This window comes from Acanthochromis polyacanthus, chromosome 15 (genome assembly GCF_021347895.1).
Source record: "Acanthochromis polyacanthus isolate Apoly-LR-REF ecotype Palm Island chromosome 15, KAUST_Apoly_ChrSc, whole genome shotgun sequence".
In the NCBI taxonomy this organism is placed as follows: domain Eukaryota; kingdom Metazoa; phylum Chordata; class Actinopteri; family Pomacentridae; genus Acanthochromis; species Acanthochromis polyacanthus.
In genome coordinates this window covers 4447008-4474429 of record NC_067127.1, presented here as the reverse complement: position 1 = coordinate 4474429, position 27422 = coordinate 4447008, and the positions used below count along the sequence as shown (strand labels likewise).

Genomic DNA, 27422 nt, shown 5'->3' with positions numbered 1-27422 from the left:
AGCTGCACAGGGTTTTTACAATGCAAGCAGACAACCACACCCTCACCGGGGCTAAGTTTGGCTCTCATCATAAGACCATGTGGAAATGAGTGTGACGAGAAAATGAGTCACTTCTCTGTGTCCGTCCATCGTTAACCTAGGTCTCTCTCTCTCTCTCTCTCTCTCCTGCTGTCTTTCTCATTTCAGTTTGCTTAGCATGTGTGTGTTAGCTGTCAAGTTGTGTGATGTGGTGTGAGTCAGCTGTCAGGGATGTGGCGCTGATGTGACGTCTGGGAGTTCAGAGAGAAAAAGCAGATGAGCACGTCTGATGGTTACCCGGCTGTTGCATCACCCGGGTATACAGACTCCCGCCAGATGCTACACGGAGAGCAGCAGCAGCAAGAAACATATTAGCTGGTGACAGTAAATAAACCGGCGCTCGCTGACTTCACTTCCTGTCCGCCTTTTGCCACAGTCTGCGATTGGCTGGTTCAAATTGAAGGGGAGATATTTGAATTGTTGAGATGACAGAAGGCTGCTTGTGTAAGTTTTTGTTGGCCAACGGAAATGAAGCTGTAAGAGCGATTAGTCACAGCTGATAAATCTGATTATCCCGCGCTGCTTCATAATCACCCTGCTTATTTTTAATTTCTGAGCATCTTATTATATAATGAGTAATAATAGCAGTGCTCGTACTCATTTGCTTTAAATCTGCCCCTTGGTTAGTTTTTAAGATGATTTTCCTCATGACAATCAGATTTTCTTTTTCCACTGTGAAGGAGCGATCTTAATGTAGACTATGCATTTTTTTTTTCCATTCATGTCAGACAGCCAAAAAATCTGCATAAGCTACACACTTGCTGTGGACTCAAAGATGAGTGGCCATTATAAGAAGGGCTGTGCGTGCTTCCTGTCTCTCCTCTGCCATCTCCTCCATACAAAGAATTCACAGTCATCTTGGAATAATCCTGCTCATTCACTCATGATTTCTACTAGAGCATGTGTGTTTTCTCTGTGTGTGTGTGTGTGTGTGTGTTGGAGTTTGTGTGAGATAGCATGAGCGCTGGTCTGGGGGTTGGGAAATTCCTCCCAAAACCATGAGGTCATTATTTCTCCTTATTAGCCTCAGCAAGAATGTTGCTGAAAGACTGGAATGGAAATGAGAATTATATTTCTCAACAGTGCGCTTTTGCAAATCTAACACTCAAAGAACACTCAAAATGTCTACTGTCATTATTTAGGCGTGGACATTTTTCATTTCTTCCTGCTTTGCATTTTCAGATGATCACATGTACCTCTTGTTGATGTAGTTCTGTAACTGTATGTTTTAAGAGATCGCACTAAACCTGGTCTTTCCTGTCTCTGAGGAAGAGCGTTGACCTGTGCTTATGACTCACCATCAGTTGCTTTCACTTTTAGACCATGATTGTCCCTGTGAATGCCAAGTTTCTTTTTAGATTTGGAGTCATCAAACGCTTTTCTCTCATGCTTCCTACAGTTTTCTGCCAAAGACTCAGCTATACTCCTGGTTGTTGTAGCATCTACGTCTCTATGGTTGTGTCCTTCTTTAGTTCAGACAAACCAATCAGTGCTGGTTGTTTTAAAAGCCATTGCTGCTGGTGTGCTCATGCAGGAATGTTGCCATCGGTTTGAATGTAGCAGACGTTGAATTACATGTACATTGAAGACCATTTTAGCTTCAATACTTGATGAATTTCAGTAAGACGGAGCAATAAAAGTTGTAATTTTTGACAAATTAATAAAACTATCTTTTTCTCATGTTTTCTTGAAATTACTTCTTTCTAATGTCAAACGTGTTGGGTAATGTTATCACATTGCAAGATAAAATATGGGTCAACTGTTTTTTTTTTTGTTTGTTTTGTTTTTTAAAGCAGATGCCAATAGCAATCATCAAGAAGAAGAAACCAGTAGGCAATATTTGGAACTGGTTTATATATTTGCAGGAAAAATAAAAGTTTTGGTGTCAGGTTTTTAGAGTAACACAAACTCCAACACAGAACTTTGCTGAAATGCTTTTGCTTTTTTTTTTTTTTTTAACTTTGCATAGATTTTTTTTTATAAAAAGAGAACTTTGCAATAGTTATCTCTCAATTTCAGTTGGCTGTGGCCATATCGGAGCCAAATCAGGGATGGCTTTAGAGCAAGTGGTGATAACAATCATCAGAAATATGCTGAATATTAATCTAATATTTAGCCAGGCTGAACAGTCAATTCCAAGTCCAAAACATGAAAATATGCAATTTAAATGTTCGCTGCTACGTTAAATAATGATGCTTATTGGTATCCTGTAATCTGAATGAAGTGACTCTTTAATATTAAGACTTTAAGGAGCACATGTAAAACAGACAGTATTTCCTCCTCAGCTGCGTCTCCTCCATCAGACCTACCACTGCATTCCTCCATATGTGCCACGTCTTTCATGTGTGGTAGTGAAGTTTTTTTTTTAATGGCACCATAAAGGCTGGCATCCAGGCTCCTCAACCACATTCTTGTTAACCTTGCATTCTGCAGTGAGTGTGCAGCGGTTATTGAGACAGCATGCTCTCTGATGGTTTGGTTAGTCAGGAGGGAAACCATACATAATTATAGTGTGATGGCAATGCTGTTGGTGCTTGGTATACAAAGTGTTTTATGCCCATGTTGCATCAAGACACGATATCTGTTTTATATCTGTAATCTCTGCTACACGTTGCTGTCATACAGAAGTGGTGTCACCTGTTCACCAAACAGAGGATGTACATCGTGTAAACATCCTGGGTTGGAATCTGGTCATTGTCAGTTTGATTGATTTAAAGAAAATCAAAGCTTCCATTGTTCTCCCATCTGTTGTGTGTCTCTCTAAATTTAGTTATATTATTATCACAGGTGTTTTAGTGATCGAATGAGAAATTGATTTTGAGTAATATAAGTTAAGCTGTCCACGATTTTAATGTTAACTTTTTATGTTTTTCTCCGTTTTTGTGCTTATTCTGTGGGTGCATCTTCTTAAGAAAATTATCTTCTTTTCTGCCACTCCTTGCTAACAACACAGAAGCAAAAATGACATAATATGTTGGAAAAATGTTTCACTATAGCAGCATGTTGTTGCAGACAATTGCTTATATTAAAGTACCTGACAAATTTCTAGAATTCCCTCATTAAATCTTTCATACAGCATACATAATTGTCAGATAGTCTGACTGGTTGCTGGGATGAAAAGCGTTTTACATCAGAGACAGCTGCTGAAACAGTCACGTTCTCAACAGCATCATGCAAGGAACCGAGGTGTGCAGTTGATTAAAATTTTACTCAAGGGATTATTGAGTTGGTATACTAAGTACTTATGAGGTCAAGTGAGCAACAGCTTAGCTCAATAATCTTTAATTCCCACTCTGATGGGCTTTTCTTGGCTCTTTCTACACCCGACAGAGAGTTTCTGTTATTTTAGTACAACTTTAATAACCATGACAAGTTTTGAATCCTGTTTAGTTTTCAAATAAATAATTATGAAAAATATTTCAACTGTCTAAACTTCATCTTTACGTAAACATTAAGGTGTAACCAAACACAGCGATCTTTTAAATTGAATTTCATACCAGAGACAACAGATTTTCCACTTCACACTCAGTATTTTGTTGACATCTTGTGACAGTTTGAAAAATTCAATTATAAAAAGTACTTTTAGCCGCTACATTTTGCGCCAGATATTAATCCAAAGTTCTGACCAGCTATGTTGGCAGTTAAATCCGCCACAAAGGTCTGCTGCTCATCAGTGAGATCTGCTTAATGTTGCTCTTCCAGGCCTGGGCAGTTAGAAAGTCAGAGTGGCTGGCTTTGACCTCCTTTCCAGCTCATCTGAAGGAGAGCGAGGGGCGGAGGGAGGCAAGAGGGAAAATAAATGTCCTGATGGGTAGGCCAGCCAACATTCCTACATCACTTCCTCCTCTAACATCTGGCAGTGATCAGGGCAGGCAGAGGGAAGGAGAGGATGCGTCTTACTGGCTGGCTTAGTGTTCGTTTCCAGGCGTAGACGGAGGCATCGCGTTGCAGGACCGCCCACTCAACCTCATTCCCCCTACCAGCAAAACAAAGTGAAGCAAGAGTGTTTTGATTTAGTGCATCTCTAGTAGTGTTTGCACTCTGACGTATTCTTTATATTTTTCTTTAAATATCTGTCCTAGTTATATAATTTTGCAAAGAAACAAATCTTGTTCTTGCCCGCCTATGTGAGAGTTAATAAAAGAGCTGTTTTTTTTCCTTAATCTTTTTCAGGATGGCCTAGCTGTGTCTTGCTGTCAGTGGTCTATCAGCAGTGAGCTACCTGGACCAGAGGTGTGTAGTATTATTAACCTAAATTAATCAGTCAACTTATTTTCAAATATTTAAAGAAGTTTACTTCATATCTTTTGCACGTTTTCAAATTTCCATCAAGTTCATAATGAGTCATGTTTTTCCTCTAAAAATATTGTTTAATCAACATTTGCACACTGTTAAATTAAATCCTTGATGTCTATAATAAAAACAATAAATGTCTGCATCTCAGTTTACTTCTGTTTGAGGCTGTAAAGAGTTGAACTTTATTAATGTTTACAGCATAGCATGAGGGGAAAAGCGTACAAACTGCAGCGTACAACATTTGAATTGTCATTCCATGTAAATATTTCCGCTATGGTGTGGTGGTTTTACAGTGTTTACGTCCTTGCAGCTAAATGACAGCTGTGTTTACTGAATCAAAGATTACCCGTGTTTATTTCTTTTGTCCAGGAGGTGTGCACGAGAGGCAGCAGCAGGGTGCAGAGATGAGTGTGACCTCCTGGTTCCTGGTGAGCAGCGGGGGGACTCGCCACCGTCTGCCCCGGGAAATGATCTTTGTCGGCCGGGACGACTGCGAGCTCATGCTACAGGTGAGGACGTTTTGCACTCATTTCTACACTGACAGCAGCTTCAATAGAACAGATAAGACAATCTACATATTTTGGATTTCACTTTTATCTAATTTGCAGACATACTTTTTCATTATTGGTCAAAGACAAAATGTCTGCTAATATTCTAACTATATAGTGCATCTCACATTTCCTTCCATAAGACAATAAATCTACTAAGGATGGTATAAAAATGACTCCTTACTCCTCATCCTGTTGCATGTTGCAGTAGCAGAACACACTCCTATGTCTGCATGTTGATGTGTATGTGTGTGCTGACATGGTGTCTGTGCAGCTGTGCATACATCCAGAGAAACCACGTGCAAGCTCATGTGTACCTCTGGTCACTGCACTATTAATAGAAAGTGGGGCAGATACCTCTTGAGTTAGATTTTATCTGACTGAGTTGGTTGTTGTGGGTAGAGAGCGCATCCACGGCTGCAGCGTTCTCAGTTATGACATTATAGTTTGAGAGAAATTTTCACAGGAACCAGCGTCAGTTGGAAAACATTGTCAAAAACTCTTTCAGGACTTGCTCTGATAATGAATTATTCCTCCTGTGCTGGGGAGGAATCGGCTGTTTTCTGTTCACAGTTCACACTCTATAACACCCATAAGTTTCTGTCTACTTTTATATTCCTATTTCTGTACACCTCCATGCAACACTGTTACTGCTATATATAATTATCATCAGCTACATTGAAAGGTTCATTCTGTCATAAAAGCTGTTTAATACCATTAGTGCTGTTAGTTATTTTTGCTTGAGAAGTTTGCCTGTATATCAGTGTGTTGATCCGAAGCTACTCTGATATGAATAAGAGTTTATCTGTCTTAAAGCATTGATTGTCCCATAACTACATAATTTCACTACTCCTGCTGATACGCTGATTTGAGAAAGACAAAGGAGTCTGTTACCGAACAGATGAATTTAATTGGTGACCTCTACTATACATCATGCTGGTAAAATTAGAGCAAATTTTTTTGGAGCATCATTTTCTGCTGTGTATTTTTAGGTCAAATATAATACAGAAAATATGCACTAGACTCTACAGCTGCTGTTGATTTTTGTTGTGTGACAAAGTTTATTAATGATGCTGCTCAGTCTAAATAAAGGCACAAATCTGACTTGAATTTTCAAAAACGTTTTTATACACAACATGTTTGTGTTCTAGTAATGTGTTTGCATGCACAAATCTTGAAAATCATATCAGTTTTCCGCAGCAGATGTTTACCTAGCTGTCATGAACCAAATGTTCCATTGTGCACATTTTATCTCCTTGTGATCTTGTTCACATAATTAAACTAACAATCTCAAGTTCGTTTCTGAAGACATGTCTCAGTCATAGCCAGCAGCACTGTTTCTGTAGTCAACAGCCTTGCCCTTTGAATCTGCCGATTGCTTAGTTTTTTAGTTCCCAGACTGAGCTAAACGCCCGTACAGTCCTGCTCTTTGAAGGCATCAGGAAAGAACTAATAAGAATCACATAAAACACATGTAGAGTTGCTGTTTCTTTTCTCAAACACTTTCTATAATATGTTTCTGATGACCTGAGGGTCTACTGCTCCAACATGTGTGTGTGTTCTTTAATTTCCATCCTTGCGATGTCTTTGCGACGATTGGAGGATAAGGGGGAAATCTTCCAAATTAAGGACATTTTTTGGCTCTGTGTATTTGTGTGCTTGTCCAACACTCGTGTGTTTGTGAAGCAGCTTACGGTTCTCCTCCATGTGACCGCTTCAACGAGCCAAGGACTCGTCACATGGCTAAACGTGAAAGGCTGCTTGTGTCATGCACCAAATACAACACAAACACTCACTCACAGAGTATCGAACTTCAAATGAGCACACGGCAGACGGAGAATTGTCACATTGTTACTTGAGTAGTCTGTGTAAGTGTTTTGTAAATGTTTGGAAGAATTTTCCAGCAGCTTGTTTTGTCCATCAGTCACACGCATATCAGTGGGTTTGACGGTTGTTGCTATTGTGGCGCTATGATCAGAGTAGATTCTCGCTTTGTTAATTTATTCAAAAGGAAATGAGTGGAGTAAACACAGGAACATTGTCTGAATCATACAATATATCTTTTCCTCTGAATAGAAATGGAAAAAAAATGCAAAGCTGCTGCTTTCTTTCTCTCAGAATTATATTCATTGTCTCATAGCTTAACCCTTTGACATCATCAACCCATTCAAAAAAGTGATTCAACAAGTACATGCACCCATGAATGACAAGGAAAGTTGACAGCTACTGTTTTTCTGTATACTTACTTGGCCTGTATTTGGGCTGGCAAGTTTTAAGGAGTCGGCTCATCTGCTTTGTGTGTGTTTGGGATTGTTTTCCCTTTTTTCTCTCATTTTAAAAAGTTTTTTCACACATCAGGTTTCCTTAGTTTGCTGACGCTTCCTTTTAGTTAATTGAGCCTCTTCACATCTGTATTCTAACTTGCCTTTGCAGACTTTTAGTTGTCAGCAGTGTATGTGAGTGTAACAGCATGAATCCTCTCTCCTGCACTGTTGGGTACAACAGGCAGCTCAGCTGGTTTCTATCCTGTTTGATCTAGCCTAATCTCACTAAAGTAATCTGTTCCACGGTATTCTCTCTGGAGCTGCTTCCCTTGGCATTACTGCAGCCTTATCTTGCATTTTTCCTTCAGCATGACTGTGCTTCTTGTTTAAACAGCGAGTGATTGGGTGATTGGAAAGTCATATGAGAACAGAATATGAGATTCATTTCCAAGAATCAACATTGGCTGACTTCAGCACAATAAACCAATTTATGCCTGGATCTCATTACACAAAGTTTGCTTTTGATTGTGATTGCTTGTATTTTCACTCGTGTTGTTTGGATTTCTGGAGTCTGGCACAGTGTTTCTGTTGCTGCACATCATTTAGGCACTGCTAATGGATTTGTTAAGTATGGATTTCAGTTCATGCTCACATTTTCGTCAGTTATAAGTACTGGGGAAGATGGAACCTTTAAACAGAAATTCGGTCACTCCCAAATAATGAGTGAATCCCTGATACAGAAGACTTTTCAGTAACAGAAACATCCATCCTCTATACACCGCTTTATCCTCACTAGGGTCGCGGGGGGTGCTGGAGTCTATCCCAGCTGACTCGGGCGAAGGCAGGGGACACCCTGGACAGGTCGCCAGTCTGTACATATACAGACAATCAATCACACTCACATTCACACCTACGGGCAATGTAATCAATTAACCTCAGCATATTTTTGGACTGTGGGAGGAAGCCAGAGTACCCGGAGAAAACCCACACATGCACAGGGAGAACATGCAAACTCCATGTAGAAAGATCCCAGGCCCAGGCCGGGATTTGAACCGAGGATCTTCTTGCTGCAAGGCAAAAGTGCTAACCACTAACCTCTGTGCAGCCCCAGTAACAGAAACAGAACCTGCTAATGGCAGTATAGAACCAAACATATTGAAGACAAAGGGCCACTTTGTTGTATTTTATTGATGTATTTGAAGGGCGTTCTCACAGACGTTTGGAGACCACGACAAATCTGCTCATCAGTCAGCGTCATTGCATTCCTCTAGATACGTTTTAAAATTCTGTGACACTGATACATGAGAGAGAGATTTGATAAATCCCACAATATGTTTCTGCTCACGCTATCTTTTCTTCATACACAAGGTTGCAGTGTTTGTCCTGGAGACTGTTTATCCTCAAAACAGCTGATGGGCTTGTATTTGGAACGCACAGAAAATCAATACTTCACCTCTAGTCTTTCATTGTTCAGCTCTTCTCCTTTGTGTGATTGTATGTGTTTGCGGTGTGCGAGTGTGTGTATTTTTAGCTGTGCATGAATGTGAGGTGTTAATAAGAAGAGAGCAGTGTCAGAGAGATTTAAAATATCTGCTGATATGCTTCAACTTGATATGATAGAAGATATTTTCATAGTAGCATTGAGACTCACCATCAGTGTTGCATTCTTTGCATTGGGTGTAAATACCTCCACAAAAGCTTAACATAGCACGAATTACTCCAGTAAAAAAACGGCCATCTAATCTTTTTTTAAGAAACAGTTGCTGGTTTGCAGAAAGGCTCAGTCTCTGTGTGTCTGAATTGAAGCATGCATCCATGTACGTAGCAGAGCAGTACAAATGAAGAGTAAAACCCTGTCTGCTTAGATGGGACCTATTATCTTCATGATAAGATGTCACTAACATGTGGTACGTTTCTGTTTGAAGTCCCGCAGTGTGGATAAGCAGCATGCAGTCATCAACTATGAGGCTGGGACTGATGAACACAAGGTCAAGGACCTGGGCAGCCTGAATGGGGTGAGTACACAGTCTGAGATATGCAAAACACAGAGAGGAGAGGACAAAGATAAAGGGACAAGAGAGAATATAGAGAGGACAGAAAGGAATAGAGCTGCAGAGAGAGGGAGGAGAAATGATGGCATGAATAGAGAATGAGTTCATCCGACTGAAGGTGAAATAAAGGGGTTGAGAGGAAGGTGGATAGAAAAAGCAAAGACGGAGAGAAACCCAACAGATACACAGAAAACATACAACGTAAAAGTAGATAAGATGACGTTCTGAAGGTTAGAGGTTAAGTTATTTTTTGAGAGTCGATAGGACCTTCTGTTATTCTGTTGTTAATCAATCTTTTTGTCAATTAAGATTTATATCAAGGCTCAGGTCGATTTAAATGCAAATCACTTCTTCAGGGCAAATGCTGTGATCCTAACATGAACCAAAAGGTCACTCACTGGGAGCTTTTATTTTCTAACTGATTGATTTTTTTGTCTTTCTAAAGAGTTTATGACAAAACAGCAAATTAATTTAGCCTGACAGTGTTTCCTGATTCTGCATGAGGTTTGTTTACATGAGTACAAACTGTAAACACAAGAGAGAGGCAAGAAGAAAGCTTTGCAGAAGAGGAAAAGAAGGGGAAGTGTGATAAATTAGACCTCTGATGTTTGGTAAAATGTAGTTGTTGTTATTCCAATAATGGAGCTTGAGCTGATAAAGAAGAAAGAATGTAAAGTTTTATAAAATAACTCACTATAAATAACATAACTGATGCTAAATTTAAATGTTTAATTTTAAAGGTAGTTTTGTACTATAACCTTCAGGGACACATTTAAACTCGGTATTTCTCTGTCCACTTCTCATTCTTTGGCATTGTAGCTCAGTAAAACCTGGCTACGGTTGCCAAACAGCGTTAGTCATGTGCAGTGATTAGTGCTCAGTCACAGCCCACCAGATTAAATGCAGATGCACAGCGTCCCTCACATCCTCTCCAGCGTTCAGACAGGACGCCGGAGTCAGAGCCGCTTCCTGCTGTGTCATTAACCATCCAGCTTCTTTAGTTGGATTCAGAGGAAGTTTTCTCGTGCTGAGTCAGTGCGGGGTTGACACAGAAATGAGTAAAAAGCCGCGTTTGGACAGGGTCACCATTTTGCTCTCTTGCTGAAGCCATCTCATTTCTGTTTTGTTAAACTGTTGTGATTTCATCCCACTAGAGAGAAGACAGGAATGTTTTATTACAACAGCAGTGCAAGTGTGGTAGAATTTCATTTGTAGTTCAATGAAACCTGATCTGAGCTGCATAGTAGACGGGTGAAAGGGTGGAACGGGAGAGGGAGAGGCGAGAAGTGGGAACTGAAACGCAGGGAAATGTGCTTTTGTGCTTTGGCCTTTAGTCCTGGCTGGATGAGTTTTCCTAACTTCAAAATCCTTGAAAACAGCCTACATACACACCTGATAAAAGTTTAATTTCAGTTACAGCTTCTTTCATTCTTAGTATGATTACCATGAAGCTATTCTGCAGTTATTTTAATTAACAGGCAAGTCATTTTACAGATGTATTTTCATGCGGAATTGCCAAACATTCTTGGTTTTCAGCTTCTCAAATGTGAGGATTTGCTGCTTTTCTTTGGCACATGCTGAATTTTGCAGATTATCTGTGTCGTTATTTCTAAAAAACAATTCCCAATCAAATAAATAAATGAAGAAAGCGCGCTACTTTGGCTCGAATGCAGTCACCTCTCTTTATCTGTGGTCAGAAATCTGGAATTTTGAGCAATGTCCTGCCAAAAGCACGATCTGATTGACTACATGCCATGAGAAACAGCATATCAACACTGAAGGATAAATGTTTAAAAAGTTCTTTTAATTACAAATATGTAAAACATATTTAAACAAAGACATTTTAGTAAAGTTTTGTGCTGGAGTTTGTGTTATTATTTTGACACTGCTATTTAAATATTTACTGCAAATGCATATTGGTCCACTTATCGGTTATCATTTCCTTCATAAATAATGATCCTGTGTTGGGTGACCCCTATTGCAAACTTAATATCTTCAGGTTTTGGACTGACAGTGTGTTATTGTTGTGACTGTGGAAAAGGATAATGGCATTTTTCTGACATTTGTATATATAAAAAATAATTTGTATGACTGACAGAATATCTGACAGATAAATCACTATTGGACATAATTGTTACTGCCATTTAAATACAGACACAGCTGCATATGTCACAGTTTAATCAGATGTTGTTTCGTGATGGCATCTTCTTTTCCTTTACAAAAATTGTCCATAGAAGCTTCTCAGGAAGAAACATTTCAACTGTTTTTATTCTCACATAAACTACAGTCGACTTTGTGTTGATTTAATGCAAATTAATTTTTTTATTCTCACATTTTATTCAAATGACCACGCTGGTTTTTGTCTAACTTTGACTTTCTCTCTGCAGACCTTTGTAAATGATGTCCGCATTCAGGAGCAGATGTACATCACGCTCAAGTTGGAGGACAAGCTGAGGTTTGGATATGATATCCTTTCACTTTTCAGGCCCTTAAACCTTTTCACCCCTCACTTATTCACTAGTGGGTTCATCGCTCCAACAACATGTCGAGTAGCTATTTTAGTTCTTAAGTTGCCAGATTTTTATTTACCTTATAGCTGAATTTACAGCTTGTTGCAGTAAAGTCTCCTGGCCATTATCTCCTTAACTTGTCTGCCTCACATACCAACCTGTTCACGGTGGTGAGAGGAGAGCTCACTGTGCCTGAAGAGGCTCTAAAGGTCAGAACTTTCATCCTGTACTTTATCAAATATCAGTGTTCATCATGTTTCACCACAGGTATATGATACTACTTAGATTTTCTTCATCCCTCTTCAGCATGAAAAGTTCACCAGCGGCCTCCAGCTTAGCAAGAAGCCGTCCAATGGGGAAACCACTACCGCCGCAACCACAAGCAAGTCTCCCACTAAGACCCCTACAAAGACTCTGAAATCCCCCAGTAGTGGCTCCACAAAGGCGTTGGAGAGCCGAACAACGGATGGGGTCGCTTCCTCCAAAGAGCTGTCAGCTAAACCTGTGGACTCTCACAAAGCTGAGGAGAGGATAGGAGGTGAGAGACGGAGCAGAAGGGGATGTGGCGATACTGTGAATATATGCAAGTATGTGTTGTGTGTTGATTTGGTTTGCTCTTTTCTTGGAATTTACTTTTAATGGCGGCTATCACAAGATGTCCTTTATTTATTTTACATAAAAATGTATGAATAATATCCTAAGTCATGTTTCCGTTTGTAGGAATGGGGACAGAAATACCAGAGGGGATTCTGGAATAGCAAAAAAAGTACTAAGATTTAATCATAGTTTTTCTGGATATGTATTGCCAATTATTCAACAAATATTCTCTTGATTGTTTTGGATGTAAACCACAGTTGGTCTCAAACCAAATTCACAAATTTTGAATGCTTTGTGACTTTCTCTAACCCCAAGAGAACTGGCTTCTTCATGAACTACAGATCCTGACATGTCGTGATCTACATTTGTACAACATCACACCACATGTGTTTTTACTTTTTAAACCGCTAAGGTGGATTTCTCCTTGAAGAGAATGTTTTATCAGACAGAATATTGTGCGAGGATTTCATCTCAGACCAGCAGGGGGTGGACACGGTTACTCAGGAAAGGACTTCAACCGCCACACTATCATGCAGTCACTGTTTTATCATAAAGGCAGTTTAGATCTTAGGGTACCCCTAATAACTCGCATCACTGGCCAGGCTGGGGTCCTAGCAGGGGTCCTGCATAATCTCCAGATGTGGAAACAAGGCCATGTGGGGCTTGTATTTTTGCACAGATTAAGCAATAACAAGGTCATAATGTGTACCCATATGTAAGCTCTACTTTTCTTAAAATACAGTAAGATTCACAAGCACATTTACACATTTGGACTTAAACAAGCAGCGGCACACATGCAGTGCTGCATGTCACCCCATCTGCCACTCATTTTTTTAATGACATTCTCACTTTGGTTGCGAGGATGTAATCCTGCAGTGTTACCGCTGTAATACCAGGCCTCACCCAGATATTATAGCTCATAGTAAACATACATTCAGTAGCTTTTATATAGAAGAACCCTACTTACTGCATGCAATTTGGCACAGAGCATCTATAATTATCTGGATATACTGTGATTAAACTTACACAGCTCAGGATATAGGGCTCTGAAAAGAAAAGAGGAGGAAAAAGTACAAAGAGGTGAACAAGGTTGATCTAAGATGAAACATTTCTGGTTCAAATCTGGCTGAGGACCTTTGATGCATCTCGTTTCCTTCTCTCAACTGTATTTCCTCTCACTTCATGGCTTAGTTTAGAAAACAAGTTGCCACAGGATGCTTGTTCCATGTCAGCATTCAGTCTGATGGGGACAGAGAAGGAAATGGAAAGTCCCTCTTTAATTTATGCCCCTTGTGTCTGAGAGAGAGAGAGCGCATGATAAAGAGACTGTTCACATGTGTGTCCACCCTGCTGACTGAAATTCTGAAAATAGGTCAGTGGTTCAAGACCCGACCAGAGGGGAATTAATGCACAAAAACACACAGATACACAAAGAGCAGCTGGGTTCACTTTGTGGCATCGTGATTCAATGAGCTGTTTATGGAGCCGGTGCCCGGGAATGCAAAGTCCATAACAAACATCTAACGTGACAGACCACAGATACAACAAAGTGTGCACCTTCCGCGAGGCTTTGTTGAATTGTGTCGGTGTGTGCGTCTGTCTCAGGGGACGTTACGGCGCTGCCTCGTGGGACCCCCCTGTACGGCCAGCCGTCTTGGTGGGGGGATGGAGATGCAGATGATGAGAATTCCTTCAAACAAGAAACCAAGTCATCCACGAAAAAACATGACAGCTCCACTTCAGGTAGGAGGCTGTGAAATTTTGAGTGATTTTACGCCACCATCTCACACACACTCTCTCCTTTCCATGAATAAAATACACGGTACAGAAAGTGGTAGACTTAGCTTTGTACAATGACAGTATCATATAACAGAAACACAAGTGCTAGAAGAAAGCCAGGGGATTTTCACATGATACAGTGAACTTTAGTAGTTTGACTTTAATTTGTATGAAAAAAAATTGTGTTTGTACTATTCTACACATGAATAGAAACTGCATATGCATACTTTGTATTTGAATATACTCTATAGGTTATGTGGAGTATAAATGTTATGCAAAACCCAATTTCAGTGTCACTAAAAGTAGTACGTTTAACATTTTTGCCCATATTTGCTGTAGTTTTAAAGCATCGGAAGTTTAAAAGTGCCCATTTGTATCTGTTTTTCCACACAAAGAAATTGATGAAAATGCTGTACTGTGTAGTGAGGTTAGAGTTTCACGCGTATACTCATGCTGTAACTGAACAGTATGCTATTTGATATCCTGCAGATTAAATATGCTATGCTACATTAAATCATGCAGGGCAGAGTATTTTATCTCGAAAGTGAAATGATAGCTTAATCGTCTTAATGCCCACCAGCTCTGTTTGTTTGCTTTGTCTGTGCTGAAGGGGTGATGTCCAGCTATACTGTGTTTGCATTTGCGACAATGTACAACCAAGTGCGCACAAAGGGCTTTTTTCAGAGCCCGCATGTATGTCTGTTTGCTTACAATATGCGTGTGTGTCGTGACCGTTGGATGGGGGGATTCTGTTTAACTGGTAGCTTGTAGTCGGAGTAACAGGATTAGAGGATACACCAATAGTGGAACAGCTGAGTGAGGACAAAATCAGTGTGTACCAGGCTGGTTTAGTGTGCACCAGTGTAGTCTGGAGGAGTGGGGGGAGGTTTACCACACACAAACAGTGGAGCAGACCGAAGCGTCCTCAAATCTCTGACCACATCTGGATGGATAATCTGGCAGCATCTTAAAAAGGAAGACTACGTTTTTAGCTCTTTTAACAATCACCTCTCTCTGTGTCGTACCTTGCATATTCCTCCGGGTTTTGGCAAAGTATTTTTTTTTCCAAGTCGAGAGTGACATTTGAAAAGACTGTCAGTTTGGAGTAAAGCTGTGCAAGCGTGGAAGGGTGATTTGAAACCCTAAAAGCTTTTCAAAAAAAAAATCCAGCAAATGGGATTGGCTACTTCAGTCATGGAAGCGGGTGAGTGGAAGGTATTTTACCCTCTTGCAGCATTGGCTTTAAAAATACTCACTGCTGAATGAGTTTAGTGATGTTTGATTTGTTTTGTGAAGCAGCACATGCTCCAGGGCTGTTGCTGTGTATTTACGTAGGCGATATTGACCTCAGCATCAAAATAAAGTACTCATCAGTGTACTTGTTTTTGAAATACTGTAATCTGCGTGTTCACATCAGATGTAGCCGTTGAAGGGAAGTGAAAGAGAAAAAGAGAGGTTTAGAGCAGGAAGCGATTCTGTTTGAGTGTGTATTTCTTTGCTTTGTCGCATGCATGTGTGTGTCAGTTAAGTTTAGTGTGTGTCCTTTTTCTTTTTCCCAGTGAATAGGCTGTGTTGTCAGATCCCCCCGCCCCCCTCCTTATGTATTGTCACTCAAGCCGATTGGGTTCCTCCATTGCACCAGCTCCCCCTTTTTCTCCCGGCACACACACTGATACACACAGCGTCCAAACAGAGCACTCTCTCCCTCTACGCTGCAGCAATCATTAGCTAATTCTCTCGTAAGTATTGCTCTCAAATCCATGTACTTCGGCTAATGGAGCTGGTAAAGGGCTTTTAATTTGAGTCAACTTTGTGTTAGTCTGGCATCCACTGGCACTTGCTTTATTACCTGCAGCTCCTTTAAGAACTATATGGTCAGTCAACTCTACTGAGCTCTCAAGTGTTTTAAAATTGAAATGAGAAGCCACTGCATGCTAGATTTTGATTTTCACTACTCTTTAAAGGCACACCTTAGAGCAGATGCTGTTTTTAAGTGTACTGAATGTCCATATATTCAGAGGTTTCACTGTAATGCTGCCTGTTGTCAGTTTTAATCTTTGCATGTAGTAGAGTCTAATAGGAAACATTACTATTGCTACCATGGACAATCCTGCAGCACACTCAGCATTAGTTTAACTAAACATAGATGCTCATAATGCTTTACACAAATGACTGCTGTAGGTGATTCTCAGATGAGCCATGTGACTTATGGTAACTCTTCTGTGAGATAGAGGAAGTTTAGTCAGTTATCACAATTTAAAGAAAGAGCTAATGGTTATACTGCAGTCTCTGTTTTTATTCAATTTAAGACTTATAAACCTCTCTGAGTTTACATAGAGCATGGATAGAAATGTGAGAATTACAGTAGCACTATTATCTCAAACTTAAATCCTTTGTTTTGTCATTTTTGTGTGGTATTTCTTTCCCAGTTAAGTCATTGCATCTGAAGGATCACTGAGCAAATTTGATGCCAAGTACCTCATATTTGCTCTGTGTTCAAATCCATGTTGCAAATCCTCCCAAAATTGCAGAGCAGCTTATGTTGGCAACCTCTGATCATTTTAAAGAGGCAGATGAAGGCAGTGAAGTGTAGCGGAAAATTAAGCTTTTAATTCAGAGATTCTGTTTTTCGGAAGATCCTGCTTTGTATCTTGAGTCCTTAAGCGGCGCAATCTTCTTTTAGAATTGTGTTATTCGTGACAAATCACTCAGGTTTTGTTCTACTAGTGATTGCATTCTGCAAAGACAGTTTCTGTTTCTTGTTTCCTGATGGCCATATGTTCCTACATTTGCTCCCCAACATGAAGCAGATGGCCCCTCTAATTTCTGAAAGTATCATTTATCATATTTAGTTCCCACAGAGACTCTGTTTGTTAATATGAACAGAGGAGAAAATAAGCGCTCCATATTGTCAATGGCCCAAAGCAGGTTTTGAAGAGCTACAGCAACACTTTTTGTCTTGAGTGACAGAGTGACAAAACAGACAGAATATATATGTGCGTCTTGAATGCACACTCACTGAAGAACAAACCCTGATTCAACTGGTCCATATGGGATCTAACTTGACCTTTTACTTTCATTGCTTTCACTTTCATTAGTCTTGATAGTGAGGAACAGTGTACATCTGTGATGCTGCAGAATTGAGATTTTATGTTATTAAACTAATAACTAATGTTTACTAGCCTAAAGATGCATCCAGTCCTGTTCTGTATCAATAAAGATGAACTGAACAAAGTATTCTTATGACTACTTGTTGGTACGGCTGCAACTAATGATTCATTTTATTGTTGATTTACCTCTTGATTATTTTCCTGAGCAATCATTTAGTTGTTTGATCTATAAAATGTCACAAAATGGTGAAAAATGTTCGTCAGTGGCGTCTTCAACTATCTTGATTTGTCCACAACCCAAAGATATCTAATTTTCTGTAATAGAGGAATTTAAAAAACTGTAAATATTCAAATTTAGACCGACAGTTGTCTAAATTTTTCTTCAGAAATTACCGAAAAGAATTAATCGATTATCAAAAGAGGTGACAATTGATTTTACAACTGATCGATTAATCATTCCAACTCTACTCAGTCGTACAGATAACACCTTGTGTTAGAGCCATTTATGCCACAGATTGTCCACATGAATAATTTGATTTTTATAACAATAATAGTTGAATGTTTGAAACAGTATGGAGAATTTTGATTTAGTGGGCTTAAATTAATACATATGTATTTTAATTTGATTTGTGGTTGTATACCTTGTTTTTATTGGTAACGTTTAGAAGGCTTCTGATTGGAGGATGCGCTGGGCTCGCTGCATGCGCTTATTATAATATTTAATTTGGGCAGAACTATGAAGCCTGAGAAGCACACTATTTTTTGACCGTAATTATCACAATTGTCATGTTTCTTGAGTTTGTCCTTTGCATATTTTGTGCCAATTTGAAAGAAAAGTAAAGACTGAAAATCGAAGACATGGACAACGGCGTTTTTATTCATGATACGCGTCAAATACACTCAGGCTCTTTAGACGAAGTGGGACAAAACCAAAGTTGACGGACTCACACTTATATCTTGCATTTACTTTTCAATCCAAATTATATTTTTATTATAATTGCCATGCAGATCTATTATGTGTGACCTAGTTCAACTTAAAACGCTTCAACGAGCCTCCTGTGAGCTTGTCAACATCACAATTTAAATATTTAACTTTTACAATGTCTTTTCACGTTTTACACACTCAGAGAGCAAAGAGGCACGTCGAGGGGAGAAAGCTAAAGAGGACGGCCTTCGTGCATCTGCTGGCCAGGATTCTAGTTACTTTGAGATCCCGACCAAGGAGGGTCACATGGCCACTAACGGCATCCATGAGATTCCCACCAAGGACACGGAGGGTTCAGCCGCTCACAGTCACATCGCTACAGGTGAAGTGAAATATACATGTAATTTATTCTGATTTGGTGTGCATAAATGGGCCTTTGTTCCTGTTTTGTGTATTTAATACCAATGTAAAGTAATGTGGTCTGTGTTATTTAAGATCCTTGCAGTTCGTAATATATGCAGGGGCAGTAAATCATTACAATGTTAATTTCTGACATTGCTAGTAGACTGTATTTACATTGCATCTTTGCAGTGTCGTCAAGTTTGCCTTTGTGAAAAATCTCCTGGACCGAAAAGAAACAAGGCCACTGTTTGTCTTGTGCAAACAGAGATTCACTCTTCAACAGCTGATTTGTTATTCATGTAGTTTATATTTTTGTAGTTTGATTCTAGCAAGTAATCGCATGTACACATCAATTTTTTAAAAGTGCCACCGTTAGCATCCCTATATTTAGCACTGACTGACACAGTGATGAAACTGCAATGTCTGCTCCACAGCTCAAGGTCACGCCTCCTTCACCATAGAGTTTGACAACACTTCTCCTGGGAAAGTCACCATTAAAGACCACGTGTCAAAGTTCACACCCGACCACCACAGGTCTCGCTCCAAGAAGAGTGGAGCAGGAAGTGGCGGTGCAGGAGGGAGGGACTTGAGCACGCTGCAGGCCGCCATGATGGCATCTGAGAGCAAGGTGGCTGATTGGCTGGCCCAAAATGACCCCACTCTGGTGCGAAGTGAGTCTGCAGAGGACGACAGCAAGAGCATCAAGAGCGACGTGCCGGTCCATCTCAAAAGACTGAAAGGTAAAGCCTGTTTTCTGTTTATATTTTTATGTCTGTGGACTGTTTTTTTTTGTTGTTGTTGTGCACGACTCTTTCCTGACTTCTTTCTTGATTATTTCTCCTTAAATGATGCTTCTTTACCTTCTGCAATAATATTCCTTTTTTTGAGTCATCGGTTGTTCAACTAGGACAATAATTGTGCTATTAGCTCTTAGTTTTGTATTACAATAGTGCGTTTTTATCCACATTTCAAGAATCACATTAAAACAACTAATGGAAGCTGCTAAATTTGGGGGGAACAAATCAAAAAAGTTTGGATGAAGTAATTCTGACAAAAAAAAATGAGTTATGCACATTAAATCATCTTATAAAAAGAGTGTATGTGTATAATGAGAGATTCTTCAATTACATTTTGATGTAGCGAACATTTAACTTTGACAACTGATCAACTGTTTGCACTTCTAATGTGTTTGCCTCTAGACAGCATGAAACATGGCTGAAATGAAAGAACAATCACAACTTTATTGGTTAAAAACAATTGCTAAAGCTTTCTGTCCATTTTTTGTCCTCTTGGTGGTCTGGTTATTAGAACCCTGTGTAACGTAGCATATACTGCCACTTTGTGTTGACACTACGCAGCCTCAGAAGCAAAAACAAGCCTAATTTGTTTCTTTTTTTAATTGTTTTTTTGACACATTTCAATAGTATGCTTGGCCATTATCCTGAAACATCTACTGTCTCAGTTTTCCATTTTGTTTCTTCTTATGCTGTACAAGGACTGGGCTGACTCTTTACTTGGACTGCAGGTTGTTGTTGACGGTAACAAAGTCATAGTACTAGCATCTGGAAGAAAGAAACATTTAAACCCCTGACAGCCAAAGACATCACTTAGCATGCGTAGCATAGTACAGCCCCCATTGATTTTCACTTTTCAGCCATTTACAGAAATGTTTTCCAGTGTGGAGAACATACTCTACACATCATGGCAGTTAAAACTTGCCTTCAAGGGCTTTAGAAGTGTTTTTTGGTTTGATTTCTTCTTTTGTGTCGCCAGTGTAGGCATCTACAGTAAATCTTCCCGCTTAACCTCGCAGGGCTAGTTGCTATGTATCCTTGGGGTACGGTTTGGGAATGCTATGACTGTAATTTTCATGCTTCTCTGCATTTCTTTGTCCCCTTTACCTGCAAGCAGCCAACTGCTGAGTAGGCTTCTGCTGCCAGGGGGTTTTGTGGGAATGGGTCTGACGAGGCGAGGCTATGCTAGGCTTTGTGATGCCAGTGAAGAGAGTTTAGGTCCAATGCTTTACAGCACAGGTGTAGACTGCATGCTGGTCATGAGTCAATTAAATGGAGGCCAATTTATGATGTTGTTGGCATGTTGGGGCGGGGACTAGGAGGATAGGAGCTGATGGAAATGGAAATCTGTGAAGGAGAAGTGAAAGGCAGGAAAGCTAATTCATTAGATGGAGTTAGTACAACATGCATGTCAGCTGGCTGACAGAATGGCTCACCTAATGGATGATTACACTGACTGATTGACTGACTGACTTTTAGACTGCTGGACACTGCGGTCTTTTTAACCAGAGATCTGACCTAAGAGCAGGTAATAGACGATGCTTGTGACATGAATTAAAGGAAGCCAAGAATAACTGAGGGGAAACGAAGGGGTCAAAGAGAGGGTGGAGTAAGGAGGGACAGGACACAGAGGGATGGACAGCTGGATGGCAAGACGTCTATTGAAGCTGGCTGTAGACGCATGAAGTGTGAAAGCGGGTATGTTGGGGAGGTAGGTGAGAGGGTGGAGAAGAGGGGAAAAACTTCACTGTAGCGCTGACAGCAGTGTTTGCAGCAGTAGCAGGAAAAGTGACAGGACAAAGAGGCAATAAGGAGAGAGAGTGAGAGAAGGGCTTGTTGTCTGGACTGCAGTAGAAGCAGAAAGGGAGGTGGCGAAGGAAGCAGTTTTTGGTAGGTAGTTGTTATAGTAACAGAGATGCAAGAATACCGACGTCCGTTTACAAAGAGCCAAAACTAGCCGTGAGCGTCTGCTTGTGTGTTTGAAGGCTGCAGGAGCATGTGTGAGAAATCCTTTTCAGGGCGTGTGTTAAGCGTGTGCCGCTCACATGCTGCTTTGCATGGCTGAAATTCGCCGTGTCTGTGTCTGCTGCATGTGCACGTTGGAAACATGCTGCAGACGAGCAGTGCAGCGTGTTTGAGAAGCGGCAAGTGAGATGTGCTAAGGGTGTGTCATAGAGGTGCTCGGCAGAGAGAGTGGCAGAGGTTTCAACGAGGAAATTGAGGAGGCAACTGAGCTAAACGTTTGATTTGCAAACATCAAGGTGAGTCTATCACTTTGTAATGTAAGGAATCATGTGCAGGATACATCTTTAGGCTGTCATTTATTTGGAATATGAACTGCAATGTGTGTATCACTGTAGCATCATAACATTATTGTTCTTAGAAGATGTGATTCTTAAATGATCTCTAATGCTATTTACATTGCAAGGATGATTTTGTGTTGTTTTTTTTTATGTAGTGCTTCATGTAAAATTGAAATAATTTGCAGCTGTAAAAGCTTAACAGATACACATGGAGGGAAATTCAGTTGTGTGTGTGTGTCTTGTGCTGTATAGTAAGCTCACAGTACAATACACTTCTGTTTGTTTGGGGTTGCATGTTTGCTTGTCTGTTTGTGCAACTGCACACGCATGTAAAGTCAGTGCATCCTTGTGCCGGGTGCTCAGTTGTGTTTTTGTGTGCGTAGCCAGCAGCAGAGGCAGAGGCCAGCTCCACTGTGAGTCATAGTGGGGCGAGTGGGACGGAGCACTGGACTCACAGACACCTCTGTTCTCCTCTGGCCCTGCCAAGGGCTTCTTTGTCTGGGGAACACAGCATGAAAGACCTGCCTCTCTCTGTCTGCTTATCTGCTGATCTCCTCAAGCTACTGCTACTGTAACGCACCGCTGCTTTCTTCTTTGGTTCCCTTCATGCTTTCTTTTTCTTCCTTTTTAATGATATGTATGCTTTATTAAATGTCTAACAGTGATGAAAGACAGGAAAGTTGGAGGAGGTGGGTGGTGGAATGTGACAAACGAGCCGTAGACTCAGAAATATGCCCTAGGCAACAGAGCCATTGTGATATCCCAGTGTAGAGACGGTACTTAAAGGAGTGCTTCAGCAGTTTAATCTTTTACTGCAATAAAGGTGGAGGACTTGTGAGACAATAGCATAGGCTGAGGTATATTAATGTATAGTCCCTAGATTGAATCAAGCTTATATTTGTAGGAAGACCCCTAATGTTTGGCAGGCTTTCTGTTATACATAGTTATAAACTGTGGCATCAGGGTTATTGTCTCAGACTTAACAAAGCGGCAGATTACAGAAAAAATAAGTGTAGAAGGCAAAAGGAAAGTTATATCAGAGCAACAGACTTATTCAAAGTCACAGAATGTGGATAGTTTCCCAGCCAAACCGCTATAGTCACTCAACCATAGGCCTCCTGCAGTCATGAAGTTTTATACACATAATTGCAAACAAATTCTGTTTTTTTCCCTCCTAGTAATTCTAGATTTTTGATATTAGCACACTTTTGATTGCAAATCTGACAAATTGCTTCTTCAAAGGTTTTAGACTCCAAAATGAGCAGAGCTATGACTGAATTCATGATGCTAATGTTGACAGATGCTTATAGAAATGCAGTTGGTTGAATATTCAGTTAAGCACGTCAAGATAAAAGGTTCTTTTACACTATAGTTGAAGAAGGAGATGCAACCAGTGGAAGACAACGCAGTAATTTGTATTGAAATGTGGCGTTTCTGTTCGTGTCATCCTGCTCTGTTTTCAGAGTTGTATGGAAACGATTATAGCGATTTAGCAAAAATGATCACAGTTCAAATAATTGCGATCAAGCAGTTGTGAAATAGTTGTGACAGTCCTACTCAGACATGGAGGCCCTTTGCCCTCCTTTCTCATGCAGGCCTGTCCACTAGTATTGCTTAAACACTGAGGATAAAGTGAAACTGTGTGAAACATCAACACTTGGCTACCAAGAAGATTACAACATACAGACATGAAATTGTGTAATTAACTCCCACTGTGTAGGATGCAAAGTGGTTGACGAATGTAAAATATAGATTAGTGCTGTAATGTAGACCCAGGACAATAAATATAGCCCAGTGCTCTGGTTTATACAAGTGATTGTGAAGTGGAAGTATTTCCTGATAGTCGTCTACCGCAACTGTCAAAGGCTGACGGTTAGCTCGTTAACTGCTCGGCTGTGCCTGGGTGCTTGATTGTGTGAGTGACTGTCAACTCTAATTGCAGTATACTCCACTCTCTGTTTTTTCTATTTCCTCCCATTTAATCCAGTTTCTTCCCTTTCCCATCCACCCTCCTCTTTCCCCCACATCCCCCAACCTCCTTCCTTCTAACCCTGTTCAGCCTCCCCTTTCTTTCCCTTTTCTCCGCTCACCTCCCCTTCCTCTCCTTCCCTAAAACCTCCCCCCTCCACACTCACACTCTCACATCCAGCCCTCGCTGCTCCCTCCATGTTCTCCTCCTACCCTCCCCCTCACCTCTCTCACTGCCAGTGAAGTAGGCAGGGTCAGTAGTCGTGTGGGTGGCATGTCTGGATTAGCGTGGCACACTGTCTGCCATCGTACAACACTGAGAGGACATGCGGATTCAACCCAGACTGATCAAAATGTAGGAACTGCTGTAATGTGGTAGGTAGAGCCAGCATTGTGACGTCAGGGGCTGTTTAGATGCTGGAACAATTAGATTCTGGCCACAGCTGAAAGTTCATAGTTGATTTTAGGTTATATTGGTTAGCGGCAGCATTTGTTTCTAGTTGTGGTGTCCATAATGGATGTGCTTTCAGGTGGATGTGGTTCTGTGCTGTGGGCTAGTGTAGGACCTTTGTTTTCTTCTTCCTTATGGTTTCTTAATTGATGTAGACTTCTTCACCCACATTGCTGTACTGCACATTGCTGCTTGATTGCGTCTCCACAGATATGCATTAGCCGTTGTCTGTAGCTATGAAACTGTTGTGTACATATGTTATAGCATGAATTTTTAAGCTAATCTAACATTCTGCAGGTTATTAGTAGATTGTAGGTGGATATCCAAATCTAGCCGTCGTAAATGTCTAAACTGTTTGATGCTGTTAGACCTGTTCCAGGTGAGCAAACATTTGATTGTAAATTGGGAATAATAGATGCATTTATCCAACGTCACATGGAATGAATTTGTTATTGTTGAAAACAAGCATTGTTATGACTCTATTATGTTTTTCTTTTTGTTTGTGTTCCAATAGGCAGCAAACATGAGGACGGCACTCAGAGTGACTCAGAGAACGGGCTGGGCTTGCGTTTCGCCAACCGCCGCCATGCCCTGGAGGAACGCCTAAAAGCAGCACACAGCCACGTGGGAGGAGGAGCAGGAGGCAGCCACGTAACGGTGAGCGGGTCCAAAACAACTGGCACCCGGACGGCCTTCATGATCGAATTCTACGACGAGGAAAACCCTCGCAAGCGCAGATCCTATTCATTTTCTCAGACTGCACCCCTGCTGGGTGGAGGAGCTGGTGGGGAGGCACTGTGTCCTCAGCCTCCCTCTCACCCCAAGGTGTTCAGCATTTCCACCTCTGCCTCTACGGCCTCAGACTCAGGTAATAAAACTGTGATTTGATGTCTTTATACACTCTTTCGAAGAGCAGCTTTGTGTGCGTTTCCTAAAGTAAATGTTAAGTTTGGAATTATGCCCTTAAAATATAATGAGATGTGCTGAGTTAGGTTATTTTAGTAAAAGAACTCCTTAAAGGCAGCATTCTGAAGAGAAGTGCAGTTCTTACAGTGACTTCCCTCTGCAGCATGAAGCTGTGAAAGCATTATATGTGTGTGTCCATGTTTTTTCATTAGCTGTACTTCTGCGCTGTGTATCCACCTACCAGGTAAAGTCCCAGCTCCAATTCCAGCTACAGTGACTGTAGGTGCCCCTACAGCTGCCCGCGTGCTCCTCAAGCAGAGATCAGAGGATCCGAGTATCGGTCGGAGCTCAGCCAGTACCGGGCTGGCGACAGGGAGCCCCACCAGCCCCAGTGAGGACACCTCGGTCCTGGGCAGAGGAGGAGGTGCAGCTGGAGCGGAGGGAGAGGACGACCACAGCGATAAGGGGACCTACACGATCGAACTGGAGAACAGGAACCCAGAGGAAGAGGAGGCCAGGCGCATGATAGACAAGGTAAGAATGTTCAGAGATTCATGCGTTATGTGGGAACGTTTCCGTCTTTCTGCTTTCACAGTACTTTACTTGATTAGAATGTTTTCATTTCACTGCTATGAGATGCTTTTGGGATCTTACCAAAAGATTTCTTTATGCATTACTTTTTTGCTGTTTAGAAATATAAATAACAGAGATCTGAGTTTTAATTTTATGATACTGAGGACACTTAATTATGAATTTATGCCATAAGCATCAATTTGTGATTTTAAAAAAGCAGTTTGTTGAATAATAAGTCGTTAAATTCCCAGTGGTAAAAAGCCAAACACACTTTACTGCCTGCATTTTACTGCTTCTGGTGTCTATATTATAGTTGTGCTTGTTATTACATTGGTCTAATGCTATTTTATAAATGATCATGTACTCCCACATTGTGATTTTTCTTTACAATACTTATTTTAGATATTGTTCTATTTGGTTATCATCTGAAGGCCACTATAGTTTGCTATAAACACAGAGAAATGTTTTCTGTCTATTTTGTAAATGTGCAGCATCACATCGTGTAATTCCTCTGGAATCTTTTGCCTAGAGAAGCGCTGTTAGGTATTAGATATTAGACCATTCATTCAAATAGTTTACATGTTTAACTGAGGATTGTTCTGATGACTCTAGTCACCCAAAAAGTCGTGTGAAAACAAAGAACATTTTCATCCGTGCTTTCTTTGCCAAACTGTGACCGTAAAAGCCGCCAGTACAATGAGAAGAGCATCATTTAAAGTTACACTGCAGTCACTCTAAAGAGAAAAACCGTCCCAAACACAAACAGACCAGAGCAAGGTTAATCGTCTCTTTATTACCTGCTTCGTCTGCAGTTTTAGAGTTAGTGAGTCTTTAGAGACCGCTCGGTGCTGTTGCCACTGAAACAAAGCTATGATCTCTCAGTTGCCTTGCTTGACCACTGCTCATACTGTGCATCCCGCTGGTAAACCTAATGCTGCTGTAATAGCCTGGAGAGACTTGCTCCATCAAGCACTGTCCTGTTTTATTAAACAATGCTCCAGGGATGCTGAAAAACCACCATCAATTTTCTACCACAGCCCCCGTCTTGTGGCGTAGTGCTCTTTCATGGTCACCGAAAACAAATCTGAAAGGAAGGAAAGTAATACACTTGGAGAGTTCAGTTTTAGATTCAGAGCGTAATGACAGGCTGAGGCAAAAAATACCAAAAATAACAATATTTCTTTTGACCAGTCTCTCAAGTAAAGTAATTATTCAAAGACCTTACTTTAAAGGGACTGTCAGAAGAGTTCATTGGGCTTTTTAATTGTCACCTATTCAGAAGTAAGGGCTTCCATCATTTAAAGTTATTTTTAGGAAGCTAAGTTGTTGGCATTGAGCTACCACAAATCACACAGACATAATTTAAACTTGGCTAAATGACATGTTTTAGTGTCCCTTTAAGTGTTATATGCAGGTGTTGTCTTTGAAGGAGCAGTGATATAATTAGTGGGATGTATTTCCAGTCAGTGTTAGTCTGAGTGCATTTCATTCAAAACTGGAAGTGTTGTTATGCTAATTCCTGTAATTAGCTGACACCCTAATTGGCACACTGCTCACAGTCTGTCAGCTCTCTTCCTTTTGTAAATAGTGTGTCTAAGTGTGTGTGTGAGTGTGTGAGTGTGTGTTCACTTTCTGGTTGTTGCCATGGTACTCAACTAACTAGTGCAGATCAGTGCTTTAATTCAACAGCATCCTCTTGTGTCTGTTCCGTTCACTTTTGTTCTTCAAGTGAACTGCAGAATAATGTACCTTTATACAGTACAGTATATCATGAGGGTGTTTCAGTTTAATTTCAACAAGTACAGTGGTACTTACATGTTTACATTGCATACAGAATGCAGACTTCATACATTATGACATAAGATTT

The 27422-nt window shown here is 40.6% G+C and overlaps 1 protein-coding gene across 7 annotated transcripts in view; it reads left to right on the top strand.

Moving 5' to 3' along the window:
- cep170aa (centrosomal protein 170Aa) overlaps window positions 1-27422 on the top strand; it is a 44459-nt gene that overhangs the window by 6658 nt on the left and 10379 nt on the right. For 6 of the 7 annotated variants that reach the window (XM_051959506.1, XM_051959503.1, XM_051959504.1 and 3 more), the window contains exons 2-12: window positions 4252-4311; window positions 4744-4883; window positions 9112-9201; window positions 11625-11706; window positions 11901-11956; window positions 12054-12285; window positions 13950-14087; window positions 18361-18540; window positions 18995-19300; window positions 24591-24944; window positions 25227-25516. In XM_051959506.1, coding sequence (XP_051815466.1) covers window positions 4779-4883; window positions 9112-9201; window positions 11625-11706; window positions 11901-11956; window positions 12054-12285; window positions 13950-14087; window positions 18361-18540; window positions 18995-19300; window positions 24591-24944; window positions 25227-25516 — 1833 coding nt within the window. In that variant the 5' untranslated portion in view covers window positions 4252-4311; window positions 4744-4778. Of the gene's footprint in view, window positions 1-4251; window positions 4312-4743; window positions 4884-9111; window positions 9202-11624; window positions 11707-11900; window positions 11957-12053; window positions 12286-13949; window positions 14088-15784; window positions 15863-18360; window positions 18541-18994; window positions 19301-24590; window positions 24945-25226; window positions 25517-27422 lie in introns of those variants that run through there. The other variant, XM_051959509.1, reaches the window with a different exon arrangement.